Here is a 25,097-nt window from a genome sequence, read left to right on the forward strand (position 1 = left end):
GTCACACCTTGCTGTATGACTTGGGTCGACTTCAGTGAGGTGGCGTTCGAACGGCGGCAAATAGATGTTTTCGAACGGTATATTATATGTTCGGTGTAAAATGCAGCCCGAGCCGGTAGACGCTCGCAAAGTGCCGCGACGTGCGCGCAAGTGCAAAACAAGGTTTGCATACATGACACATTGTGCAAATGGCACATTTTGAAATCGGATACAGGACGCGTTTGTAGATGTCCGAGGTTGTTTCCATTGTGAGCTAAGTTAACAATATATCATCATACATAAACATTTTCCGGGAGTAAATACTTGACTTATTGAATAAAGGCAATATTATTCCGTGCATGTGTTAACCTTATTTCCATTTGATTCATTGGATTACTCGCGTGAATGTTTAGCACGTAAATGCTTTCGTTTTTAAAACCGTCCGACCTCGACTACAAAACCATCAACCAGTTGCATAGGATTAAAAAATGTCAACACTCACTCACCCCGTCTTAAACATTCCCAAAGAAGTGCCTCTGTCTCTCGTTGTGCTGGATGAAGTCACTGGCGAAGTCATTGGGAGTAAACCCAAAATAGTCCCAAACAGGCGCAGAGGCATTTTTCTTTTTTACTAGTTCTCCGAGTTTGGGGCCGGCAAATGCTGCCGCCATCTTGCTCAGCTCAGCTCTGTGCTGAGCTCTGAGAGCGGGAAAGACGGACTGCCCTCCCATGCCCTCTGCTGGCGCGTGCTGTGCATTACAACCAATGTCGTCCCTGTCAAAACTCCGTGTCAGTGTAATAGAATGAAACGCATCTGTGATTTGGCGCACAGTCTGTGACGTCACGGTATTGAAAATCATACCGACGGGATTTCGAAATACCCTGGTATACCGTCATACCGTCATACCGCCCAAGCCTAGTCCTTACCCCAATTGAAGGAGTTCAAGTATCTCGGGGTCTTGTTCTCGAGTGAGGGAACAATGGAGCTTGAGATGGGTCGGAGAATCGGAGCAGCGGGAGCGGAGCAGCGGGAGCGGTACTGCAGTCGCCTTACCGCACCGTTGTGACGAAAAGGGAGCTGAGCTAGAAGGCAAAGCTCTCTGTCTACCGGGCCATTTTCGTTCCTACCCTCACCTATGGTCATGAAGGATGGGTCATGACCGAAAGAACGAGATCGCGGATACAAGTGGACGAGATGGGTTTTCTCCGCAGGGTGGCTGGTGTCTCCCTTAGGGATAAGGTGAGAAGTTCGGTCATCCGGGAGGGACTCGGAGTTGAACCGCTCCTCCTTCGCGTCGAAAGGAGCCAGTTGAGGTGGTTCGGGCACCTAGTTAGGATGCCACCTGGGCGCCTCCATAGGGAGGTGTTCCAGGCACGTCCAGCTGGGAAGAGACCAAGGGGTAGACCTAGGACCAGGTGGAGGGATTATATCTCTTCGCTGGCCTGGGAGCGCCTTGGGATCCCCCAGTCAGAGCTGGTTGATGTGGCCAGGGAAAAGAAAGTTTGGGGCTCTCTGCTGGAACTGCTACCTCCGCAACCCAACCACGGATAAGCGGGAGAAGATGGATGGATGGATGGAATCAAAGCTGAACATAAAAAGGCTCACATGCTGAAAACCTAACCCCAGCAGGGGGGTCTGGGGGGATTCTCCCCAGGAGATTTTTAGAAATACTAACATATAAACTAGGGATGCACCGAATATTCGGCCGCCGAAAATTATCGGCCGAAAATGGTTAAAAAGGCTCTTTCGGCTTTCGGCCGAAAGGGTTTTAGCACCGAAAAAATATCACCGAATGTCAGAGAACAGGGTTACGTTGGTAAGCTAACGTGTTGTTGTGATGACGTAATCAAAACGCAGCGACAAGCACTGCGCGCGACCATGCTCGCGGCTGGCTCACAGCCAACATGTCTGCCGCTTGGAGATATTTAAAAATATCAGAGAAAGAGGCGCGGATTGCGATTTGTAAAACATGTTCAGCTGACATTTCTCGAGGGGGTGTAACTGCAAAGACTTTCACCACTTCGGGATTAGTCCACCACTTGAAATCAAAACACCCGGACAAATATGCGGAGTAAGATCAAATCACAAGCACTGACAGCGAGAGACTGTTCAGCGCTGCCTCTCATGTGCTTGATGAGAAGAGGAACAGACTTATGGCTGATAAAGCAGAGAAGCTACTGTTCATTAAAAATAACCTCCAACTTTTCATTAATAAGTAGACAAGGCTGGTTTATCATAAGCTTATCTAGTTCTACATGTCTACTCTATACCCACTTTTCTGAACAATTTTCATTGTGAGTTATAATTCACCACCTCAGGTTATCATTAGGGGGAAATGAAAGCAGCACAGTGTTCAATATATTGTACTTTCGTTATCTAAATGATACAATGTTGTTTACATTGCTCATGAGGACAGACCACCTTATTTGCAGATTCTTGAAATTGTAATTTAATTTGTAATTGATTGTGGATTTTGTATCCAGTTTTCACTTTATGTATCTTTATACAATGTGTACTACTTTGCTTATGAGGACAGACAGCCTTATTTAGATTCTTGAAATTCAATTGTAATTTCATTTGTAAATAGTTACATTCATGTGGATTTATCCATTTTGCACATTTGTATGCATGCACTTATAGGTGCATTTGTTATTGTTGAAGGCCTGGCTGTTACAGTCTTTATTTACACTATTTTGTTGTATGTCTACTGGCCTAGATGTTTATGCAGTTTTAAAGCACCTTGGCTTTGTTCTGAATGCACTTTGTTGTAGTTATCCTACAGAGAAAAGAAAATGGACTTGACTTGGAATTAATGTACTGTATGCATTCAAAAGTGCTGAATAAATGTTTTATGGACCCATACTAGTGATTATTATTTAAGTTAAGTTTTGCCATAATCATGTATTTTTCCATAATCAGGAAGCTGAACAACATTGGTAAAAAATGTATACATTATATATATTTCTATTAATCATTTTCGGCCTTTCGGCATTCGGTTTTCGGCCAAGAATTTCCCATTCGGTGCACCCCTAATATAAACTACGCATTCTGGTACACTCTGAGAAGAAAATAAATACATCTATTACTACCCGACATATTAATAATATTTTATGCCGTTGTTTGTTTTTCACTTTGTTCTGAAGCTGAACTTGCTGCTCCACACAGAGAGAAGAGTAAAGAGGAGATATTCTGTGTGAATTACTTTTAAATTGTGGGTAAGGGTAGATAACTCCCATTGTTCTGTGACCTTTCAATCATCAATCCGGGGGTCATATTTCATTATGTGTTCATTTTTACCTGAAGTTGTACCCATGGTAAAGAATAGTTCTACCGCAAAGTTATTCTCCGTGGGGACTTCCGGCAACAATCTTGATTCTGATTGGCCAGAAGGCTCGGAAAAAAATCAGCCAAGATGTTTTATTGAGAAGATGATCACTACATGACAGAAGTTTTCAAAACAGTTTATGGTCTCCAGTACTTCCAGTCCAACGCCTACTGCATGCACAACGTCAGAAAATCGGGCCTTCAAACTAAAAGTTGACTTTTCTCCAAAAATATTTTTTTCAATATTTTTTTTCTTCACTCACTCTTCTGCGACCCACTTAAAACGGGTCGACACACCAGTTGAGAACCACTGGTTTAAAGCATACGAGCCTCAAGTGTCTTAAAGTATGCATCAAGCACAATTTGAAATTTGGAGACTATACAAGTACTGTGGTGTTTTTCAAAAAACAGGACGTTTAAGAACACATTTTACATTTACCAACATAATATTAAACATTTGTGCTAAAGGCACAAACAAATTATTGTTTCCAATTTTTAAAAGCAGTAGATGTTGTGCATGGGTTTGCATGTAAGTGTGAATGATACACATTGTGTTTAAGCATGTTGGACAATGCGGGTATACATTTGTATTTTTGCTCATATATTACCAAAAGTGGAAGCGATTTGCTTGAGTTTGTGCGTTTACCACAGCAGCTTCAATTGACACGAGTGTGAAGGAGAAGGTTAGGCAGATTGTGTAATAATGCAAATGTGTGTTTGCATATGTCACATTAACATAACTGACTGTACATTTCTAGCCAGTGGTGGGAAGGAACCATCTAGATGCATTCAGGCAGGGAATTCAACCGCTCTCTTTCCTTTTTCTGCTTCTGCAATCTTTTATTTTGTGAATCATTTTACCTCTTTATCCTTTTTATAGTTAGTCTAAAATATGAATAGGCCGGAAGACTTAGCTGTATTGTATCTTTCCGCAGAGACCTTGAGAACCTTTTCTTCCAATTGAAAAAAGAATCAAGCATACAGGTAATCTTTTCTCAGTGCCTGAGCTAGTGACCTTTCGGAGACGGTGTGTCATTGATAATACGGACAAATTTTGAGTAAAGCTCCGATCGGCAGCAGGAGGCGCAGACTTTCCAGGAAAAATGACTGTTGTATTGCCACTAAAGGATTAGGCTGATGATAAAAGCCTTTTTTCCTAGTACTCTTTCCTTAACTACCCACTTCCTATCTCTAATTTTTAAATGTCAACCCCAGTCTAATTCTATTTCTCTGCGAAGAGCGAGAATAGAATATCAAAGGCTTCTCAGAAAAAAGGCTTGAAGAATGCGAGACGAGTGGAGTAATGAGTGAGATGGCTTGACATTTGATGAGATGAGTTGCTATTGGTTGAGTGTTTGAGTATCATGGTGTAAACAGCTTCTAAGAATAGTACTAAAGGGTTATCCTAAGGGGGAGGGGGGATTAGGGAAATCATGGAATTGTTATAGCAGAATGTTTAATACAGCGTATTTCTGATATTTATTAGAGATCACATGCTAAGCTATATGATGTGTGTTACTGAGTTGGGTCACACACAGTTAGAGAGACAATGGTCGTTCTGAATTATCAATAGATGTATTCATTTTAAGTGAGCTGACACCGAGGTTAGAGGAGGTTCAGGTTATAAAAACGGTTAACCTTTGTTAGTTAACTAATCCTAAGGATGTCATGAGACGATGACGTTTAAACATATCTTTCAGAGAGAAAAACATGTGACATTTGTGTGGTAGGCTGCATGGTAAAATGTGTGTGCGTTAAACATGTTTAGGGAAAATGTGTGTCTGTTCATTACAGTGGCTATATATGATGCTGCTACTGTCGGGGGGCATTTCTGCGATTGGCTGCTGTGGCAGCAGGTGATGTACTTCCCATTATTGTTTGTTTGTTGCAACAACTAAATAATAATTACTGATCAGCTATATCTGTGTTTGTGTTTTATTGATTCCTCTCTGTTTCGTTCTTTACTGTTGTGTGAGTGCTGGATCGCCACAACAGAATCATCATGTCAAAGTCACATGCTTTCCTCGGCCTGTCTGACATATTGTTTGCTTTGGTGTTGCCAAAGATCAGGATTGTTGTTGGCATTACAAGTTGCATGAGGACTGGTGGACATTTTTTTCTCACTGTTTGTGTTAAGATAACAAATAGAGAAGAGTAATGCAGACCCCCAAAATGATTACAGGTGTATAATTGACCCATTTGTTTTTCCTTGCTACCTTCTTAATGAAAGATAAACACATTTTTGTATTCAGAAATTAAGGCTTTACAGTCTTTCTTGCTGTGTAATATAATACTTATTATCTAGACGTAATTCAATTATTTAACAAATGCATTTGTTTTTAAATCTTACTATTTAAAAATCCAAGGTTAAATGGGGTTGATCATTGTTATACAAATGGATAATTCGTAGGTCAAGTATTTCTTTAACACTCCACTGAGTTTGATAGACTGTTTTTATATTATTATCATGCTATTTCAAATGTATTATGGTCTTAGTCTACAATGTACATTGAGTTTAAATTATTTTCCTAAAATCCAATAATTTGTTCTTCTTGAATCTTTTACGTTCCATGCACTCTACTGAATTACAAATGTGTGTTGATGTCCTTCCCTGTAAAACCTGTATTATGAGGGCCTTCATGGTGCATTCAGGCAAAAGCTAGAGCAGCTTTCACGTGATTGGCCTCAAAGTGCTTAGAGCTACGTAATTCCGTTCCGAGTGTTGACACCCGACTCAGCAACTACTCAAGAAAATCCCAGTGACCTAATAGACAGACTTTAAACTCTGACTTAGATGAACAAAGAGCACAGAGCAAGACTTTACAGAGAGACAATGCAGTACATTACTCACCTGTAAAAATGTATCAAAATATCATGTTTCCAACTAAATATTGATTTGATGGCGCTTTCATCAGACAAAGGAGTGAAAAATGATGATCCTTCTAGGTATAAAAATCCATATTAAAATGTGTTTGTGTCGATGCCGGAGGTTACTGCAGATTTTCCCACATACATGCCCGGTTTTTTGAGATAAAGCTATTGAGATGCAAAAGAGCAGAGACCAGCTCCCGTGTGTGTGTGTGTGTGTGTGTGTGTGTGTGTGTGTGTGTGTGTGTGTGTGTGTGTGTGTGTGTGTGTGTGTGTGTGTGTGTGTGTGTGTGTGTGTGTGTGTGTGTGTGTGTGTGTGTGTGTGTGTGTGTGTGTGTGTGTGTGTGTGTGTGTGTGTGTGTGTGTGTGTGTGTGTGTGTGTGTGTGTGTGTGTGTGTGTGTGTGTGTGTGTGTGTGTGTGTGTGTGTGTGTGTGTGTGTGTGTGTGTGTGTGTGTGTGTGTGTGTGTGTGTGTGTGTGTGTGTGTGTGTGTGTGTGTGTGTGTGTGTGTGTGTGTGTGTGTGTGTGTGTGTGTGTGTGTGTGTGTGTGTGTGTGTGTGTGTGTGTGTGTGGTCGGTCTGCGGTGTCCAGGGAGCTTTTACAATCCAATGATGAGAGGCTAATTTAAGTTGCTGATTATTGATCCTACACACTGTTAAACACACATCTGCTGAGTGCGCTGGAGAAGGAATGTATACCATCCAGATAGATCTGTTATCAGGGGTCAACGCAAAAAAACACTGACGCAATCGCCAGCTGGGGCCAAATGTCAAAGATTGATACTTATTTATTCCTCTTACTCAACTATTAGCTACAGAAATAGTTCAAGGTCTACACAAGGCCAACTTGGAAATTAACATCGCAAGTCCTTTCTCGACTTAACTCAATACGATTTTCCCATTGAATTTTGGGATATTGCAAAAGATAAGATCTGGTGTAAAAGATAAAAAATTATATGAGATTTATTGATCCCAAATTGAGAAATGTTTCCGTCACAGCTGCATGTTAAAACAAGGCATTGCACATAATGTGAAAAATATAGAGTAGCAAAAAAATATATAAAAGTTGACCGTGAAGAAGTCCAGTTAACAAAAGAGAAACATAGATTTTACCATACGTACATGTTTTGTTCAGCTGGAAAATGTCCACATATTAACATGTCATTGGTATGATGACGTAACTAGTGACTTAGCTTTAGATATCCACAAGTAGGGTATATACTGATGCTTTTGATGTGGTAGAACAAAAGGTGAACATCTCTTAAGCTTGTGTTTCGAGGCGAGTGAACTCATTTCCGTGTTTTAGAACTGACATATTTAATGTTGTTGAACAAATAAAATAAATATATCTTAGGCACCACAGGTCACCAAAAGTGTTGAAATGCTAAGGCCTTTCCAGGTTTTAGGACTCATTCCTGCACTCTATTGTACGACTGAGTATTAGGGCCACACTTAGGAAAAAAAATACAGAGAGATTTCGAGAATGAAGTTGTAATAATACGAGGATAGAGTCATAATTACGAGAATAAAGTCGTAACATTACGAGAATAAAGTCGTAATGTTATGAGAATAAAGTAATAATTACAAGATTAAAGTCGTAGTTTCAGAAGTGATTTGAGAAGCGGATTTGGAGGAGATTGTCTCCTTTCTGCAGGAGGAAATGGCTGGTTCTGGCTGACTACATTACATTGCATTTAGCTGACGCTTTTATCCAAAGCGACTTTCTATAAGTGCATTCGACCAACAAGATACAAACTTGAAGAAAACAGAATCATATAAGTACATCAGGTTTCATAGAGCTAAAACATTTCAAGTGCTACTCAACTGGCTTTAGATAAGCCAGTCCTTTATTAGTATATAAGTGCTTTGTTAGTCATTTTATCGCTCGAAGTGGAGTCGAAAGAGATGAGTTTTCAGTTTGCGCCGGAAGATGTGTAAGCTTTCTGCTGTCCTGATTTCAATGGGGAGCTCATTCCGATTCCACTACAAGGCTATCGTTCGACTCCTTCTGGATCCAAAGCCTTGATTACAAGTCTCATAGTTTCTTGTGAAACAACAAATCCCCTTTGAACAGCTCGTAGATGTAACCAACGATAGCCTTGTAGTCGGCCAGAACCAGCCATTTCCTCCTAAGGAGACAATCTCCTCCAAGTCCGTTTGGTTCTTTCTTCGAAATAATAGACATAGTTTCTTGTACAACCTTTTCAAAGTTCTAATACTTATGATAATCTGATGCTGATGTGCGAAAATATTAAGTATTTCGTTATTTGAGAAACCTAAACTAAAGTACTGCTGCACAAGATGCTCCACATTCCTCATTTTATTGCAGGACGCTGATGTCTCCTCAAGTCATTTATGAAACTACGACTTTAATCTCGTAATTATGACTTTATTCTCGTAATGTTATGACTTTATTCTCGTAACATTACGACTTTATTCTCGTAATTATGACTTTATTCTCGTAATATTACGACTTTATTCTTGAAATCTCTCTGTTTTTTCTCTAAGTGTGGCCCTAATACTCCGTCGTACTATTGAGTGTAGAAAAAGGATGGGTATTCTTTTTGTATTAAGCATACACCTTTGTTTATTATGACAGAATACAAATGATCCCATTGGGTCACACCAGGCAAGTAGGTTATAGTTAAACATTTATGTCGTAAAACAAAACGTGAAAATCTCTTAAGCTTGTGTTAACCACAGCCCTTAGAGACAACAATTGAACTCATTTCCAGGTTTAAGGACTCATTCCTGCATCAGCCTATAATTCACCTGATAATCTTTCGTTACAAACAGGTGTAGATGTGGCTGACTTGTTATACCCCTAGCTCATAGCAGTAAATGGCTCGCAGCAGGGGGTGTGTGCTCGGTGCAGAACACCTGGCCTCCCTGCTGGCGTGGCAGGAATGTGCCGGGTTGAGGTGGATGCGGGTGGAAATGTGCAGCGTGCTCAGAACACGACCCCTGCTAACATTTAAAGGTGCCCGCGTCAGCAGGAAAGGGAACAAATCAGGGGGAATGTGCTGCTTTAATCAAACCTGCATCTCTGCCTGCTTGTTTTTCTGTGTGTGTCTGTGTGTGTGTGTGTGTGTGTGTGTGTGTGTGTTACGTGGAAAAGAGGGCCTCTTGTTATATAAATGAGGGAACACTGTCCTACCCCTTTTGTGTCTCCAATCTGTGTTCAGTTTTGCTTTTCTGTTTGAAATGGCTTTACATTTCCCCCTACATAGCAAGGACCTTATGTTTAAACAATTCCTTCTGACAAATTGTTCCTGAGGGTTTTCATTAAAGCTTTGAATGCCTGTCTTTAAGGTATGAGTTCATGACTTCCACAAAAAAAAAGGATTTTAGAGTATTATGTTCATATAAATGTAATTTATGAATCGCTGCTCACATGTTGCCCTTGGGTGTTTTTTGAAAGGTTAAGCTCCCATAAGAATATCTCGTAGATAAAAACCTGTTGTGAATTTTTTTAATGTATTTGAATGTTCTGCAGTAAAAACATCTTTAAATCATACCATTTTGATAACAAAATTCACAATAACCTTATTGCAGCTTCATTTTTAAGTACCAGATTTATTCGTCTTGGAAAAATAAAAATAAAGACATTTTAATGTTATCGATATATTTTCAAACTACTTGGTAGAGCTCTACTTTAATTGTATTAATGTATTTATTTTAAATACATTAGTCAAAGTAAATCTGACTTGTATCTAATCTTTATACTTCATTTATTAAAGTAGTGCAAAGGCAATTTAGGCAATACATCAGGTGTGTATTTCATGTTTGTGTGAATAGTCAGACTGCTTAACCAGCCTGTGAATGAATCATTTCATATATAAAAGTTGGATGTTACATAGACTACTGCTGCTGGTCAGGAAAAGCACGACAGGAAACTGATCTTAATCTGGTGGTTTATGTCCAGACGGATGTGTGGTAGTGCCAGATAAACGTCTGAATAACACCACAAAATAAACATCAATTCCATTTTTATTATTTGTTATATATTGGGTTAATAAGTGTAGGGTTGGGTTTCAACTTGCACTCTCAGCTGAAAGCAGGAAACCCTAGCGTTGCGTGCTTTCTCCACCGCTGCCGCCACAGTGACATTTGTGCTATATGTAAATTCAAAACATCAAGTGAGCTTGTGCGTTTACATGCCCCGAGGACAAACCTGGGTGTGTGTTCTGTGGTTTCCCAGCAGTTATGATCATAATGCTGTCGACGTAATCACACAAAGGTGTTTGTTTAGAGAAGGATTCCGCAGCGGGACTCTTTTTGTTTCTCGGATTATCGGTGAACATTAAGATTCAAGTGAGGCACTCGGCACATAAGTGGAAATATTGCATTCCTGAGTGTTTTTATACCGAGCTGAATGTTGTTCTCTCGTAGATTGGGAACCACAAAACTGTAAATCCTGTCATGTGAACAATGGAATATCCTCTGCTATTTTAGCAATTCTAGGAGCTGGGGCTACTCATTTCTGTGGAAGTCACATTGATTAGAGGAATGTGCTTCTAGCCAAAGGGAGTTTCAACAAAGGTAGATATTAGGATTAGTGCTGCTGTCTCTCCCACAACGTCCACCTGTAGCCACTTGTAACCACTTTCTGTGCACTGGTAAAGCACTGTTCAGTTATAATCTGTGTTAGTCCTCATATCCACACTTTTTTATATTATTGCAGTATTTATTCTACTCTAAATTTCATTTTCAACTCTTTTCTTTTTTCTTGCAATTTATTTGCACCATTATTGGACTATTTTATGTATTTTCTTTTTAGGTTAAATACCTAGGGTGGTGGTAGGAATGAGTCATAAAACCCAGCAATTAGTCATCGTTTTAGAACTTCCAGGTCAACGCGTTGGTCAGGTCAAAATGTTTTGAACCAGGTGTTGGTGGTTAGACACCAGAATCAAGATCTGTGGTTAAGAAAAGCAGACAAGATATTCCCGTTTTAAGACATAACATCTTTCAGTCGATTCCAAACACGTGAATGTCCTAAGCTTTTTTTGAACTCGTCATAGAAACGGTGGTTTCCAACAAAAGCTAAATGAAACGACTAAACGTAAGCATGCACGTTAGCTGCATTGGCACAGTGACTTTTGGCACGCTTCCATTGACAAAGCTACATTGTATGTGCATATGACAAAAAAACCTTTGAATCATTGAAATAGTTGTATTTGTAAGTATTCAAAACAGTGTTTCACTTGTTTAAGTTCTCTTTTACAAACCATTGCTTTCCACTTTGTTTTTTTCCAACAGGGAGAAAATAGTAATTCAAAAATATTCTGCTCTCTGACGCAATAGAAATAATAACTCTGCAACAACAGGAAGTGTATGTTAGCAAGGTCAAAAGTACAGAGAGAGTGGGGGTAAAAGAAAGGTAAAAAATGCAGACGAAAAAAATATATTATGACACAACAAGCATTGTGATGAAAGGAAAAACATAGCTGGAGAATAAATGTGCAGGAAGAGTTCTAGGATCAGATTAGAATAGAAAGATAGAGGCTGATAAAGGCAGAGACAGAGTGGAGGAGAGGTGGAAGAGGATATTATGATTGTGAGATACATCTAGAGGAGATGACATTGGGCAGAATGAGCTGAAATGAGCCGCTGCTCTAAACGCCTGTCAGTCTCCATTATCTGCATCTCTGATTCAGGAGGAATCTCTGCGACAGGTGTTGGGTTTTTATGAATGGCTCTGTGTTTGTGTTTGTGTGTGTGTGTGTGTGTGTGTGTGGGTGTGTGCAAGTAAATGGCTTCTCCCTGCGCTGATGACTGTAATTTGCATAATGGCCTCACAGGCCATAATAACTGTTAAAGACAGGAGGAGATAAGAGGGAACGACAAGGAAAAAGGGGAGCCACTATTAAAAAACATCTAGAAGGACTTCTCTCATGTTCTAAACCAGTCAAAATTACATCTGACAGCTGATTTAAAATCCTAGAATTTCAGAAGGTTAGGGTTGGGTTCAAAACTGTGTAATTGTTCTGGGCGCATTATAGTACAGGCAAATATCCTTTTACATCCCTGGTTGTGTCAACCTTTTTACCCTGAAGTGTTTCCTTGTCAGGCACAGGTGTAACTAATAACTGAATTAGCCACTGCACTGCTGGGCCTTCATTCATGTTATTAGTTCCACCTGGGCTTTTTCTGCTATGACATTTAATCGACATTTAGTCGTTTAATGCTGTGTTTCAATTATGTGCATACCTTTGTACTTAGACTTGCTATTTTGAGTCAATAAGTGCATCCCAATACAAAGTATGGCTTAATGATGGTGCACTCATTACAGTATGGAACGTATGGTCACCATTGTGGCTACTTTGGTCAACACAGCGCTATAGAAGTAACTTATACGTGTGTTTTTTTTTTTACTACCACTATTCTGGTGTCCAAGAAACCATCGTTAATTGTATGCCTTATTTGAACACAGTATGTAACGATTTGCTACTGTGAGCGATAGTGTCGGTAGCTAGCTAGATAAGCTACCTTTGGACAAGGGCAAGGCAGCCTTGTGTGGTTTGAGACAACTGGTCAAGTCAATATGTGTTTGTGTTCACAGTAAATGACATGGAAGTATACTTTGGAAAGTATCTGAATTGAGAAAAAGTTTAAATATCTGATGTTAAGCCAAAAGCCTGTACTAAAAAGTGTTTAATTTGGAAGCTTTATTGATTAGATTAGAAATCACAGTCTGAATCAGCATTATTTTCATTTTGCATGCCTTTTTAATTCCATTTACACCTAGTATTTGTGCACGGTTTCAGATAAGATTAGGCTACACTAATATTATACGTAAATAAATCACATTTATATCACCAGACATTTATTAATGTTGACGCAAATGATAGTTATAGTAGTTAGAACAGTTGATAAAAAGATTCCTCATCCATTTTATGGTGAAAACTTCATAAAATATGACAAAACAGTTAAGGCATCTTTTAAAAACCTTAATGATAATGCAAAAAAAAGGTTTAGGCCAATAAACTAACCAAAGATTAGTTGATCGTTACAATGTTATGAACTTGGGGGAAAATAAACATGAGACTAATACTTTAAGTACATTTCATGTTTTGGAAGGCATTTCTCCACTCCAACAGAATGTTGTAATCCATATCGCCCACCTCTTATCCTCTGACCTTAAGCCTACTGATTGACTCACCTAGTTTGACCCGCGCAGCATTCACTTATGTCATATTTAGGGTTAGGGTTACCGCTGTGGGTATATTATACTTGCCGTGGCGTCAGGCCTCTGTAAATACCACAGGTCTGAACACCTATTGAGAATAACAATCTAAAGCTGTTTCTTATCAAACAGTTACCACCCTCACCAGCAAATAAAGAATTATTTAATTTAAGTAATTAATCGTCGGTAACATAGGTTGCGCAACAAATAAACCTAGGCTAACAAATCTTAATAGAGGATCTTATTCTGTATAATACATTGGAATCTTGTAATAACTGTTCACTGACCAGAAAAATGAAAATTATTTTATTTAGACCTTTTTATTTTCCTTTTTGTAATTTACTAGCAAAACAAAGTTATTCTTGACATTAATTATAAAATAAGGCCATTGCTAAAGAACATTTAACCGAAATGGAAACAAGTAGCTGCAGTTTCACATAGGACATACTGAGTGACGCACAACTTCCTTTTCTCTTATTGCACATGTTCTGCACAACAATTTATTTGAAATAGAGCATACCATGTCAAATATACTTTTGAAGTGTTCATCATTAATGTGCATGTTTATTTGAACATTTGTATCACACTCATGGGGCTGACACCACAGAACGCTTTGCAGTCAAATAATGTCAAAGTGTCTTCAAAATGTTGTATCAAATAAGATGCAGTGTTTGTAGATAAGGAGGGACTAGCTTGAACGCCTACGTGTCTTGTTGTTGTTTAAAGTCTGTGGCTTCGGCTGTTTTTCAGCTTCAGCTCACAAAATAAATGAAGTTACTGCTTTCCCATTCACCGCCTTGGCACGTTTTTATTACGTCGAAATGATATAAAGGGCTGTGAGCTGGGGAGAACTGAATTGGATCGTCTCGTTTTTTCTAATCAATGCAGTCGGGCGGGCTGACTCAGGCTTTTCATTCATGCACTTGAAGGGGCTTATTCCATAAGGGTTCAGTGCAGTTCAAGCAGACGTTTGCAACTTTGGATTTCAAAATTGTGATGAAACCTGACTTGACATTCTCCTCTCATAATAATCAGCACTATAGAGTTATTTACACGAGCTCTTTTTAAAACTTGAACCACACTTTCTAAACCACTGAATGGAAATCAAGGCCAATGGAGGGAGTTGCTTGAAATGTAGCTTCAATTGATGATTAAAATGCAAGTTTGTAGTAATAACAATAATGAAAATTGTTAGTCTTTTTAGATATAAGGCATATCATCTGTACACTTTCAGGATGTCCTGCTGTAAATACAAAAAAAAAAGTATTTATTTTTATTTGACTGCTATTTCTGTCCAATGTAATCCATGTTATGTACCAAAACAAATATTTTCACTCCAAAACAATCTAAAAATAAAAATCCAAAATGTCTAATTAATTCTCAGAAAAATCAACTTTCTTTTTTTTTGTCTTCAGCAATCCGATTACAAGCTGCACTGTATGACTTTACCATGGGCCGGGACCACATATGGCTATCCCTAAAGGAGGTCAAGGGTCATTTACTGCCCACATTCCTTAAGCTGTAACTTCCCTGGCACTCCACCCCCCCCCCCCCCCCACACACACATTTTAAATGCTTTGTTTGAATCTGTCAGTTACACACACGGACATGAAACAGCACTCTGTCTGCCGCTGTTGTTGCCCTACATAAAATAAGTAGAGTAAAAGAGATCATGGGGGGGGGGGGGGTCAGGTCGGATGTGGGAGGAGGAGGATGGTAGTCTGAGGGGGGGAAAGGGTCCAACACCAAATATTGAAAGGGTGATGAAGTTTAATGAGTGGTATAGGGTCTATAGAGTCATGATTTATTTTTGCAGTCCGACCCGGAAGTTAGCATAGCAATGGTTCCTTCATCAAAAAGTGATCGACTTTTTCAATTGGATTTTTGGAGTATTGCACAAACAAAATCTTTGCCACAGACTTGATAATGATAATAGTATAATATTTATAAATTGCTTTTCCCAATGCTCAAAGATTTAGTCATTTGTTAGCAACTGTAGTTTTTAAGACAGCTAAGTGACTTTTAAGACAAATGACTTGGCTTTAGACATCCACAAGTAGGGTATATAAAACTTTGAGACGAGGGAACCAAAAGTGGTCAATAACACTTTATGGGACTCATTCCTGCACTCTATTGAGGCACATGTAGAAAGAAGATGGGTCTTTTTGTTTCTTGCAGTCTAAGAATAATAATAATAATATATTTTATTTATAAGCGCACTTTTCATTTGTGTAAACAAAACTGAAAGTGCTAAAAAATATATATATATATATATATATATATTCTTTTATATTGCATGTTTCCTTCATATGTTCTTATTTCAATATCATACGCAGAAAGACAGAAAGATCTACGAAGGCTTTAAAGTAGGTTTTTTCAATCATTTATTATCAGAGCTTACAGCAGTCACAAGCTGTCTCCGCACACACAATGGCACACATCTGTAATTGACCACCTGTTTGTCTGTGGCCTACTTTCCACCGTATGAAACACTGCGGAGCGCTGATGTGTAATTCCTTTGGGATTCCTAACTCCTTTCCTCCTATTTCAATTGTTTTTAAGCACCACAAAGGGACAGAAAAGCCATACATAGCACATCTTTTGAAGAAATTGGGAGAATAAATAGAATTGTAAGGGGCAGATGAAGTTCATTCATTGTCCCATATTCGAACTGGGAACGGATGTTGCCTGCTTTGCAAATTTTCCTTTGAAGACTTTTTTTCTGTTTGTATAAATAAGGAATGTTGCGGGGAGAATTGGAGTTCAGTAGGTAAATGTTCGGAACACTTTTGGAAAGTTTGTTTGTGTGTCCTGATTTAGGGAGCCATACACAACCTGATTTGGATGTTAGATAACCTGTGTGTGTTTCTGTTTTTACGCATTTGAGTTTGTTTCAGTGGATGTGTTCATATATACGTAGGGCGTTTATTCCTGTGTACAGACGGGAAGGCTCCAGAACCGCCTGTGTTTGCAATAAGCTCAGAGCAGGCCACCACCGAGGGAAGCTTTAGGGTCAAGACTCACACACACACACACAGGGCCGCCCCTCCCTACAGGCCAATCATGCAGGCTGCATGGGGCCCCGCCTTGTGTAGGGGCCCCCGCCCAGAGGACCTCAGCTGCTGCGCGCAGTTCTCCGCTCAGTTCTCCGCGCACCCCCCGCGAGAGTGAGAGTGAGAGGTGACTAGGGGAGCACGTCTGTAACCCGACACCGTTGCCATGAATCGAGATCTGACCAATCATGGCTTTGATACGGCCACTACTGCAGGTGAAGAGATGTCAGTGAAAAGACAGTTTCAGTCCGGCGCAAAAAACAAAACATGAAGAAACTAGAGCATCACTCGAAGGTGGTTTATTGTATGAGTCAAATGTACAACTCGCGAATGTTGTATAAGTCAAATTGCCCATTGCCATATTAAAACATCAGCTGCAATTCACAACATGAAGAAGGCAGTCTCTGCATAGCATATGGCTAATGGAGATGCAGTTATTTCCAGCATTCTTTATTTAACATTCATGCAAGTCTGTTATGCCTTGTATCTGCTGATGTACAGGAGGAAGATTGATACACTGTCTGTCTAGTTGGCTTACATAACAGTTAAAGTTTACAGCCTAAAAAACATGGAGCATTTTTTCCCCTTTTATTCATTTTTATGTCAATTTGCACATTTCATGGTGATGCTCAGCCTCGCCCCTTAACTCCTAACATTCATCGCTCATGTCAACCACAACACAGAGAAATACTGATAGAAATGTGTGTGTAGTTGTTGATACATTGCTGACAGAGAGAACTACATTTGAATACAGATTTAAGAAATATCAGTTTTTGAGCATGTCATAAGCATGTTTTGTCTTGACTATATTACAACTATATTATAATAAAACAATATAGTATTTTTATTAATGAATTGATTATCATTATCATTATTAGTAGAAGTAGTTTATTTGCATTAATTATATTTTTATCTTTTTGAGGGTAGTATTTGGCAGGAATTGCAGACGTATTCACCTGTAAATGCATACATTACATTATATTGCATTTAGCTGACACTTTTATCCAAAGCGACTTACAATAAGTGCGTTCGATCAACAAGATACAAACTTGAAGAAAACAGAATCGTATAAGTACATCAGGTTTCATAGAGCTAAAACATTTCAAGTGCTACTCAACTGGTTTTAGATAAGCCAGCCCTTTATTAGTATATAATTGCTCTGTTAGTAATTCTATCGCTCGAAGTGGAGTCGAAAGAGATGAGTTTTCAGTCCCCCCCGGAAAATGTGTAAGCTTTCTGCTGTCCTGATGTCAATGGGGAGCTCATTCCACCATTTTGGAGCCAGGATAGCAAACCCACGTGTTTTTGCTGATGGGAACTTGGGTCCCCCTCGCAGTGTAGGTGCAGCAAGCTGTTTGGCTGATGCAGAGCGGAGTGCATGTGCTGGGGTGTACAGTTTAACTATGTCCTGGATATAGGAAGGGTCAGATCCATTCGCAGCATGGTACGGAAGTACCATTGTCTTGAAGTGAAGTGGCATACTGAACGACATACATGCACATTTACCATTTACCTCACGGTATAAAAAATTAACTGTTGATAATAATAATAAACAGGAATTATCTTTGCAAAGTAGCCTACTTTGTTTCCAAAACATTTTTTTTCACTCCTGTCGGTTGGGGGGGGGGGCCCTCATCTCACAATGTCGCTTGGGGCCCCAAGTTGGCCAGGGGCGGCCCTACACACACGCACGCACGCACGCACACACACACACACACACACACACACACACACACACACACACACACACACACACACACACACACACACACACACACACACACACACACACACACACACACACACACACACACACACACACACACACACACACACACACACTCCTGACTGTTTGTAAGCTCTGCTGACTACAGGAAGCAATAATGGTAGCGTGCTTCCGGAGTTCCGGAGGCTTCTCTCAGGGGAGCGCGGCTGCCCTGTCCAGCTCAGCAGAGCATAACTGAAAAGAAACACAGCAGAGCAGAAAATGATGGAACATGGAGAATAGAATGGATGCGGAATAGGAAATGATACAATAGAATAGGATAGGGGATGCTGCAGAGCAGGACAGACCCAAAAATAATACAGAAAAACAGGGAGGCTATATGAAGAAACAATGACATTAGGGTGTAGACGAGTAGAGCTAACAATAGATTACACTAAAGCAGATTAAATAGCTGGGCAAAACGTAATAAACTTCAACGTTAGCTTGTATTGACTAGATTATTGCATGCATTTGCTGCAGCATTACACAACAAACAACCCTTGGCTATTTTCAATCAAATATCACAATCACAATATACTTCACTGGGAGTGACATTTGATTTGATCCTTTTGGTCACGATTTGATTAGAAATGATTCTCGATTTAAAACAATTCCCCATTCAGAACATAGGGAGGCCAATATCAGAATCAAGCCAGTACGTTGTCTGCTAAATAAAGACAGTGAGGCAAAGTGAGGCTTGAAAGCTGTTTCAAAGTGTTCATAAGATTAGAGAGTTTTCATATTTGAAAAAGGTATCGCTCCCGATTGCAATAATGTAAAAAAGAATGGCAAACTTTAGCCAAAGATTTAACAAAAAATGATTGTTTTTCTCAATTCAGTTCAATTTCAAGGCAAACAGACAAATCTAAATACTTCCCGTTACATAAATACAATTGTCAGGCTTCGGCTGGCTTCCTTTCTATTTTCTTAGACGCCGGACAATTTCAAATACAAACTGTACAATTTCAAATACTGTAAAACCAGTATTTTGTTTAATGTTTTAACAAAACACACACTTTCGAAAGATGGGAATAGGAAAAAAAACATCCAAGGAAAACATAAAGAATAGTAAGCAGTGAGTAACCTAATCTATCCATCAATGATCATGCCAATGTAGGTTTCTTTTGTAAGAAACAACAACGTGTTATCTATTTAAGGAAAGTTGCAAATGGATTAGAATCCAAGAAATTTGACAAATATGTAGTATATGTACAGACACTCCTTGATACAAGTGCATTCAAATGATGCTTATATGCAGTTTTTTTCAGAATTCAGATCATGATAAGTCACCTATACAGGTCTAATGAGGGAAACATTGTGATTTAATGGTTGCACACTACAGGGATGATCCAGTACAGTCAGCAGTCTTTAAATTGTCTTTAGCCGGATGAAGAGAGAGATGTTAGGACAGGAAGATAGCGGGGAATGTGAGGCAGCCTGTGGAGAGAGAGTCTGTGTGTCAGACCTCATCATCTATGTATCCTGTAGCCTGTAGGAGCCCACTGAGAGCCTGTGACACAACACATCCTTCCTTCCTTCTTTCCTTCTTTCCTTCTTTCTTTCTTTCTTTCCTTCCTTCCTTCCTTCCTTCCTTCCTTCCTTCCTTCCTTCCTTCCTTCCTTCCTTCCTTCTGCATGGTGTAATCTCTGTGCTCATCTCGCCGTTCGCTCTGTTTCCCAGGCTGACAGTTCTGCGGCTGGCATCACTGTGCAAATATCGGTATGCAAGTGTGGCTGATTGTGTGTGTATGTGTGTGTGTGGTTGCTCTGTTGGCAGACTGTAGAATTGATTTCACCACGCCTGGTTGGATATTACCTGCTAGCTGTCATCATGCCCACAGCAAGTGTGTCGGGTGTTGAAGTAAAATAAACGCTGGTATTCAAACTTTTTTTGTCAGTTGGGCCAATAAAAACCTTTTCCCTTCACCTATACTTTGAGCTGCTTGATACAGTTGACTATTAAGACTTGTTGGATACACAATTTGTTGCCAGTAAGTGTCATGCAGGATCTGTTTGCACAGTGACCCACCAATCACAATTATCTTTTGATCAATTTATCAAAAAACCAAAGCAGGCCGTGCTTGTCGTCAACCACAACCTGAACATGAACCTTAAAGGTCCCATGACATGGCCATTTCTACTGATCATAATTCCATTGTTGAGGTCTACCAGAATAGACCTTTGTGGCTCGAGGAGCGGACAGTGTGAGCTGGGTTACTGGTATCGTTTCCTGGTTGCTGCGTGGGGTCTGCGAGACACCGCGCAACTCAGCCTGACCACAATGTGAGTGTGTGTGTGTGTGTGCGTGTGCGGGGAGCCGCGGCTAAGAAAATATAAGGCTGAGTGTGTGTGTGTGTGTGTGTGCGGGGAGCCGTGGCTAAGAAAATATAAGGCTGTGTGTGTGTGTGTGTGTGTGTGTGTGTGTGTGTGTGTGTGTGTGTGTGTGTGTGTGTGTGTGTGTGTGTGTGTGTGTGTGTGTGTGTGTGTACGTCACTATGACCGTTACGTCACTATACTCAGGAAGGAAAAAATTGAAAAAGCAAAATCTCCAACGAGGCGTTCTGGGGCAGCGTAGACAGGTATTTTCTGTGTTAGAGTTGTACTCGCTACAGGGTGTACTTTGAGGTTTTGTGACTTTGCAGACTGTTTACATGCAGTAAAAGCTACATAACACACAAGGGGACGAGTAATAACCGGAAAAGCATGTCATGGGACATTAAACCTGTTAAGCCCGAGAGCCCCCGGGGGCGGGGGCTCCCGCAACATCTTGCAAGAAACAGCGTCTGAGGGCTTCTAACATCTAACAAACTATGAATGTGTCATACCCACTTAACGGGAAGAAACTCAGCTACCTGACGATATGAACCATTTTTACTGAAACAAAAAAAAAGTAACGCAGAGCCTCAGATTAAAGAAGAGATTCCACAGATTCTAGCGGTATAACTATCATCACTGTGCAACCAAAACTCGCGGCAGCTCAGGCAAACCCAGACAACACACGACGTAGCTTTATGGAGCCAAAACGGTAAACATGTCTTACCTTTGCTGTTTTCTGATCAAAAGTTGTGTTCAATGGCATTAAAACGATAAAAACGCTGCTGAAGGTTAATCCAATGTGTCTGTGTCACTTTGAAATGATTATTGATAACCCATCATTCCATTTTTGTCAAAACCCCTCAAAAACAAAGATTTCATATTAGCTGCTATGATAGCTACAACCCGGCTTCCGGTTTTGGGCAAACTGCGTGCACATCACTCTCACTCCTCAATGGAAATGTTTAGATGGATTTAGGAACTTCCCTTCGATTCTATTGGCTCTAACGGTTCAAAGAGGTGTCCATCATCAAAATCGACCGAGGGGGAGAGTAATGATTTCTTTTTTGGACGGACGCTATAATTTACATTTTTTTACTATGTTCAATCTGAATTTACTTTAAAATAATTTAAATTCTGTATGCATGTGGGCGACTGTCGCTGACTTGTGCAATAACTGCTTTGAGGGGTGGCAATAAACTAGAGAAGCATTATGATAAAACAGTTATTTGCCATTTACAGATATCCATCATGGTTGCCCCACGTTTCCCTCACATCATATGACCCTACTTTAGCAGTGCTTGAGATTGCCCCTTGATAAATTGTTGAGTGAGAAACAACATAAGATGCAGTCACACAGGGCATATTAAATCCACCTGTTGTTAGTGTAAGTAGAGCGTCAGCGTGTGTAGGTGACGGGGCAGGCTGCTGTCAGTGGCCTCAGCCATACATTCATTCATATGTGCGTGTGTACGTCCACAGTGTGCACACCATCTGCCAGTGTTCCTAGGGGTTTGTGCTGATGTGTAGTGACAAGCCGCTCAGACACGCAGTGGGCCCTCCATGTATACTACTGTATACACACACACAAATATGCTCACACAGAGCCATCGTTACAAATACAGCAGCTCCTCCTGATGACGAGCCGTGACCCTTGTGGGGTTATAATGTCTCCTGTCAAGACGGATCACCAAAGAATAAAAAAAGAAGAAGCAGCAGGAGGCGGACAGGAAGGGCACACATCCCACTGCAGCGACATATGTTACCCAACGATATACTGAAAACACAGCTGCAAGTAAAGAACAACTAAAAGAGCTGGCATGGGAGGGTCTTCCATCATGGAGCTTTTTGTCACAATGTGTTTCCTCAGCTTGTTTCATGAAATCAATTGGACCTTAGTTTAGACTTTAGCAGTGACAGACCGCTATGATCATAACCACATACCAGTATTGGTCATAACACAATCAAAATGTAATATGAATAATAACTGAACGTAAATTATTTTTAAGGAATAGGAACATTTTCAGAAGTATGTTTATTGTTTTATTTGCTGAGAGTTTTGAGAAGATAGATACCACTCACATGTCTGTAGGTTAAATAGGAAGCTAGCACCAATAGCCTGTTAGCTTAGCTTAGCATACATATTGGAAAAGGGTGGAAACAGCTGGCCAGCAGTCACAAAATGTGCCGACTAGCCCCCTTAAAACTCACTTATACAGTAAATGGTTTGTACCTCGTAACCCATACCAAAAAAAAGGAATACATAATAATTGGTTTACAAAAAATTACATGAAATGCTAATACCTAGCATATGCCAATACAAATACAACTTTAAAAATCCCACTGGACATCTTAGTTTATGTCACATCCATTGACTTTTGGATAAACAATACGTTATTGTTATTACTAATTCTTATTTTGCAGAATGAAAATATACTGCAAAGTATAAGAGGTCATTTTTATTTATCTGTGTAAACTTGGATTTGAGCCACATGCGAGCAGTTGACAATCTGCCAGACACTGCCATTGTGTAACATAATCAAAATAGTATCGTATCACACAACGCAACTGACACGACCCAAAATCCATTTTATTTTGTGCAAAATTCCCTTTTATTAAAACAATCACATGTTGACATAATGACACATGGAGGATTGAAACATTTTTAGCTCTTTTCCAAAGATGTTTTTCCTCATTTCATTTTATAGTAGCTTTTGAGTGATTTAGGGCTCTTCTGCTGCACAGTTTCCACGTCCCCTGGTAGGGAATCTGCTGCTTGCCTACTCATTGACATTCTTTTCTCATGAAGCAGTCGCTCTTTGCTGCTTGTACAGGCTTGCCTCGTTGTGTGGCTGCCTTCTCTAAGGCAGTGGGTAGAAAAATACATCATGGCGTTCTGTACATTGGCTTATTGTGTTGTTTGGAGACAGATTTTTCCGGCTTTAGCTCACCTAAATGGGCTTATTATATGTAAACATTACAATGACTGGTACAGTGATGCTTTATTTGTAATCCTTTTTCCTGTTTGACCTCTTGCTTCTCTCACTCATCAGTCCTCCTGTGTGTTTGGTTGTTTGCAGACCCTGGTAGGAGCGTGATGAGCGCGCGCTTCCACTTGCCTGCTGGCAGATCCTACAATGTCCGGGCGTCGGAGCTGGAGCGAGACAGGCAGCACACACAGGTTGTGTGCAACATACTGCTGCTGGACAACACCGTCCAGGCGTTCAAAGTCTGCGTAAGTACCGCTCCCCGAAAGTATCCCACTTTTAGGTTTTAACAAACAGAATTTCAAAAGATATTGCATAAGAATACAAGAATACATTTGTTACCTACAGGTACTTCAAAAAAGCAAATATACCTGCAAGTTTCTCACTGATTTGGTATCTTTATGGTTTATTGCTCTTACTGAAGGTCACTTTGGACACAAATCGTCCACTTAATAACATCTAATGTAATATAATGACGTCTTTTTAAACTGTGATACTCCCCTTCCCAAACATGAACTGCTTACATAATCTGGCATACTTTTAATAATGTCAATTTACCAAAAATGTTCACAAATATAGACAAAAAAAAACAAATGGCTCATGTAACCCATAGCTGACCTGCTCCATGGCAACATTAAACTTCCTGTCTACATCCCCAAAAGCCCCCTAATGATGTGCTGGGTTTAGAGCATAATTATGCCCCAGATCCAGGTAATAATACATAGAATAGCACTCAGACATTCTCCAAGGCCCATGGTGCATTCACATTCTTCTTAGATAGGGCCATTTCAGAAGTAGGGAAGTCATTCTTCCAACTTCAGTGTAGTCATGAGCTTTAAGTCGTACAAAGAAGACATGTAGAACTCAGAGTAAAATATAATTTGGATGTTCAATAAGTGATAAATGAGTGAGCCTAAAATAATCACCAATTACCATACCTGAAACCCACAAACTGAAAAGACTAGAAATGAAAGCATCAGTGATTGCTTCCCTCCTCCCTCTCACAACCTCCACATCTCCCATTGCTATACATTTCCCCTTAAAGTCTACCTTAAATAAATGTGAGAGTTGGTGGGGAAAATGCCTCTGCGTGTCTCTGCATGTTAGAGGACATTTAAAAATCACCTAATGGTTAAAATGTATTGTTCTCACATCAGTAGCTAAAGAGGCCCAGTCTGTCTTTATCTTGAAATCATTCAGTCACACGCTGCCATACCTTGGGGGGGAGAAAGAGAGACCGTATGTGTGTGTTTTACATTGCCCAAAGCTAGGTGGCTTGTGACTGACATTACAGGCGTGTGTCACTTCATGTGATAACATTCTTTCTCTATCTGTCTTTATGTCTGTCTATCGGCGTGTGTTTGATTCTGACACAACGAGTAGGGGAAATTCCCTTTGAGTCAAAAAACACAATTCCTCTAATTACATCCCGTCTGACAAATCACATCCTGTCAGTGTGTGCATGTGAACAAGTGTATCTATTAGTATATTTCTACAGAAATGCACACTATGACTTCACAGGGGTTGCAAAATAAAGTTATTTTTGTTTCATTTTAAGAGGAGAAGTGCTGACGAGAGAGGATCAATTGTGTTTGTCATAGACAAGCTTTTAGCTGTTATT

The 25,097-nt window shown here is 39.9% G+C and overlaps 1 protein-coding gene across 4 annotated transcripts in view; it reads left to right on the plus strand.

The window, feature by feature from the left end:
- Window positions 1–25,097, plus strand: part of ptpn4a (protein tyrosine phosphatase non-receptor type 4a) — a 90,223-nt gene that overhangs the window by 19,054 nt on the left and 46,072 nt on the right. For all 4 annotated transcript variants that reach the window (XM_079666790.1, XM_079666791.1, XM_079666792.1 and 1 more), the window contains exon 2: window positions 23,570–23,724. In XM_079666790.1, coding sequence (XP_079522916.1) covers window positions 23,587–23,724 — 138 coding nt within the window. In that variant the 5' untranslated portion in view covers window positions 23,570–23,586. The remainder of the gene's footprint in view (window positions 1–23,569; window positions 23,725–25,097) is intronic.

The sequence above is a fragment of the Notothenia rossii genome (assembly GCF_949606895.1).
Source record: "Notothenia rossii genome assembly, chromosome: 2".
NCBI classification, from domain to species: domain Eukaryota; kingdom Metazoa; phylum Chordata; class Actinopteri; order Perciformes; family Nototheniidae; genus Notothenia; species Notothenia rossii.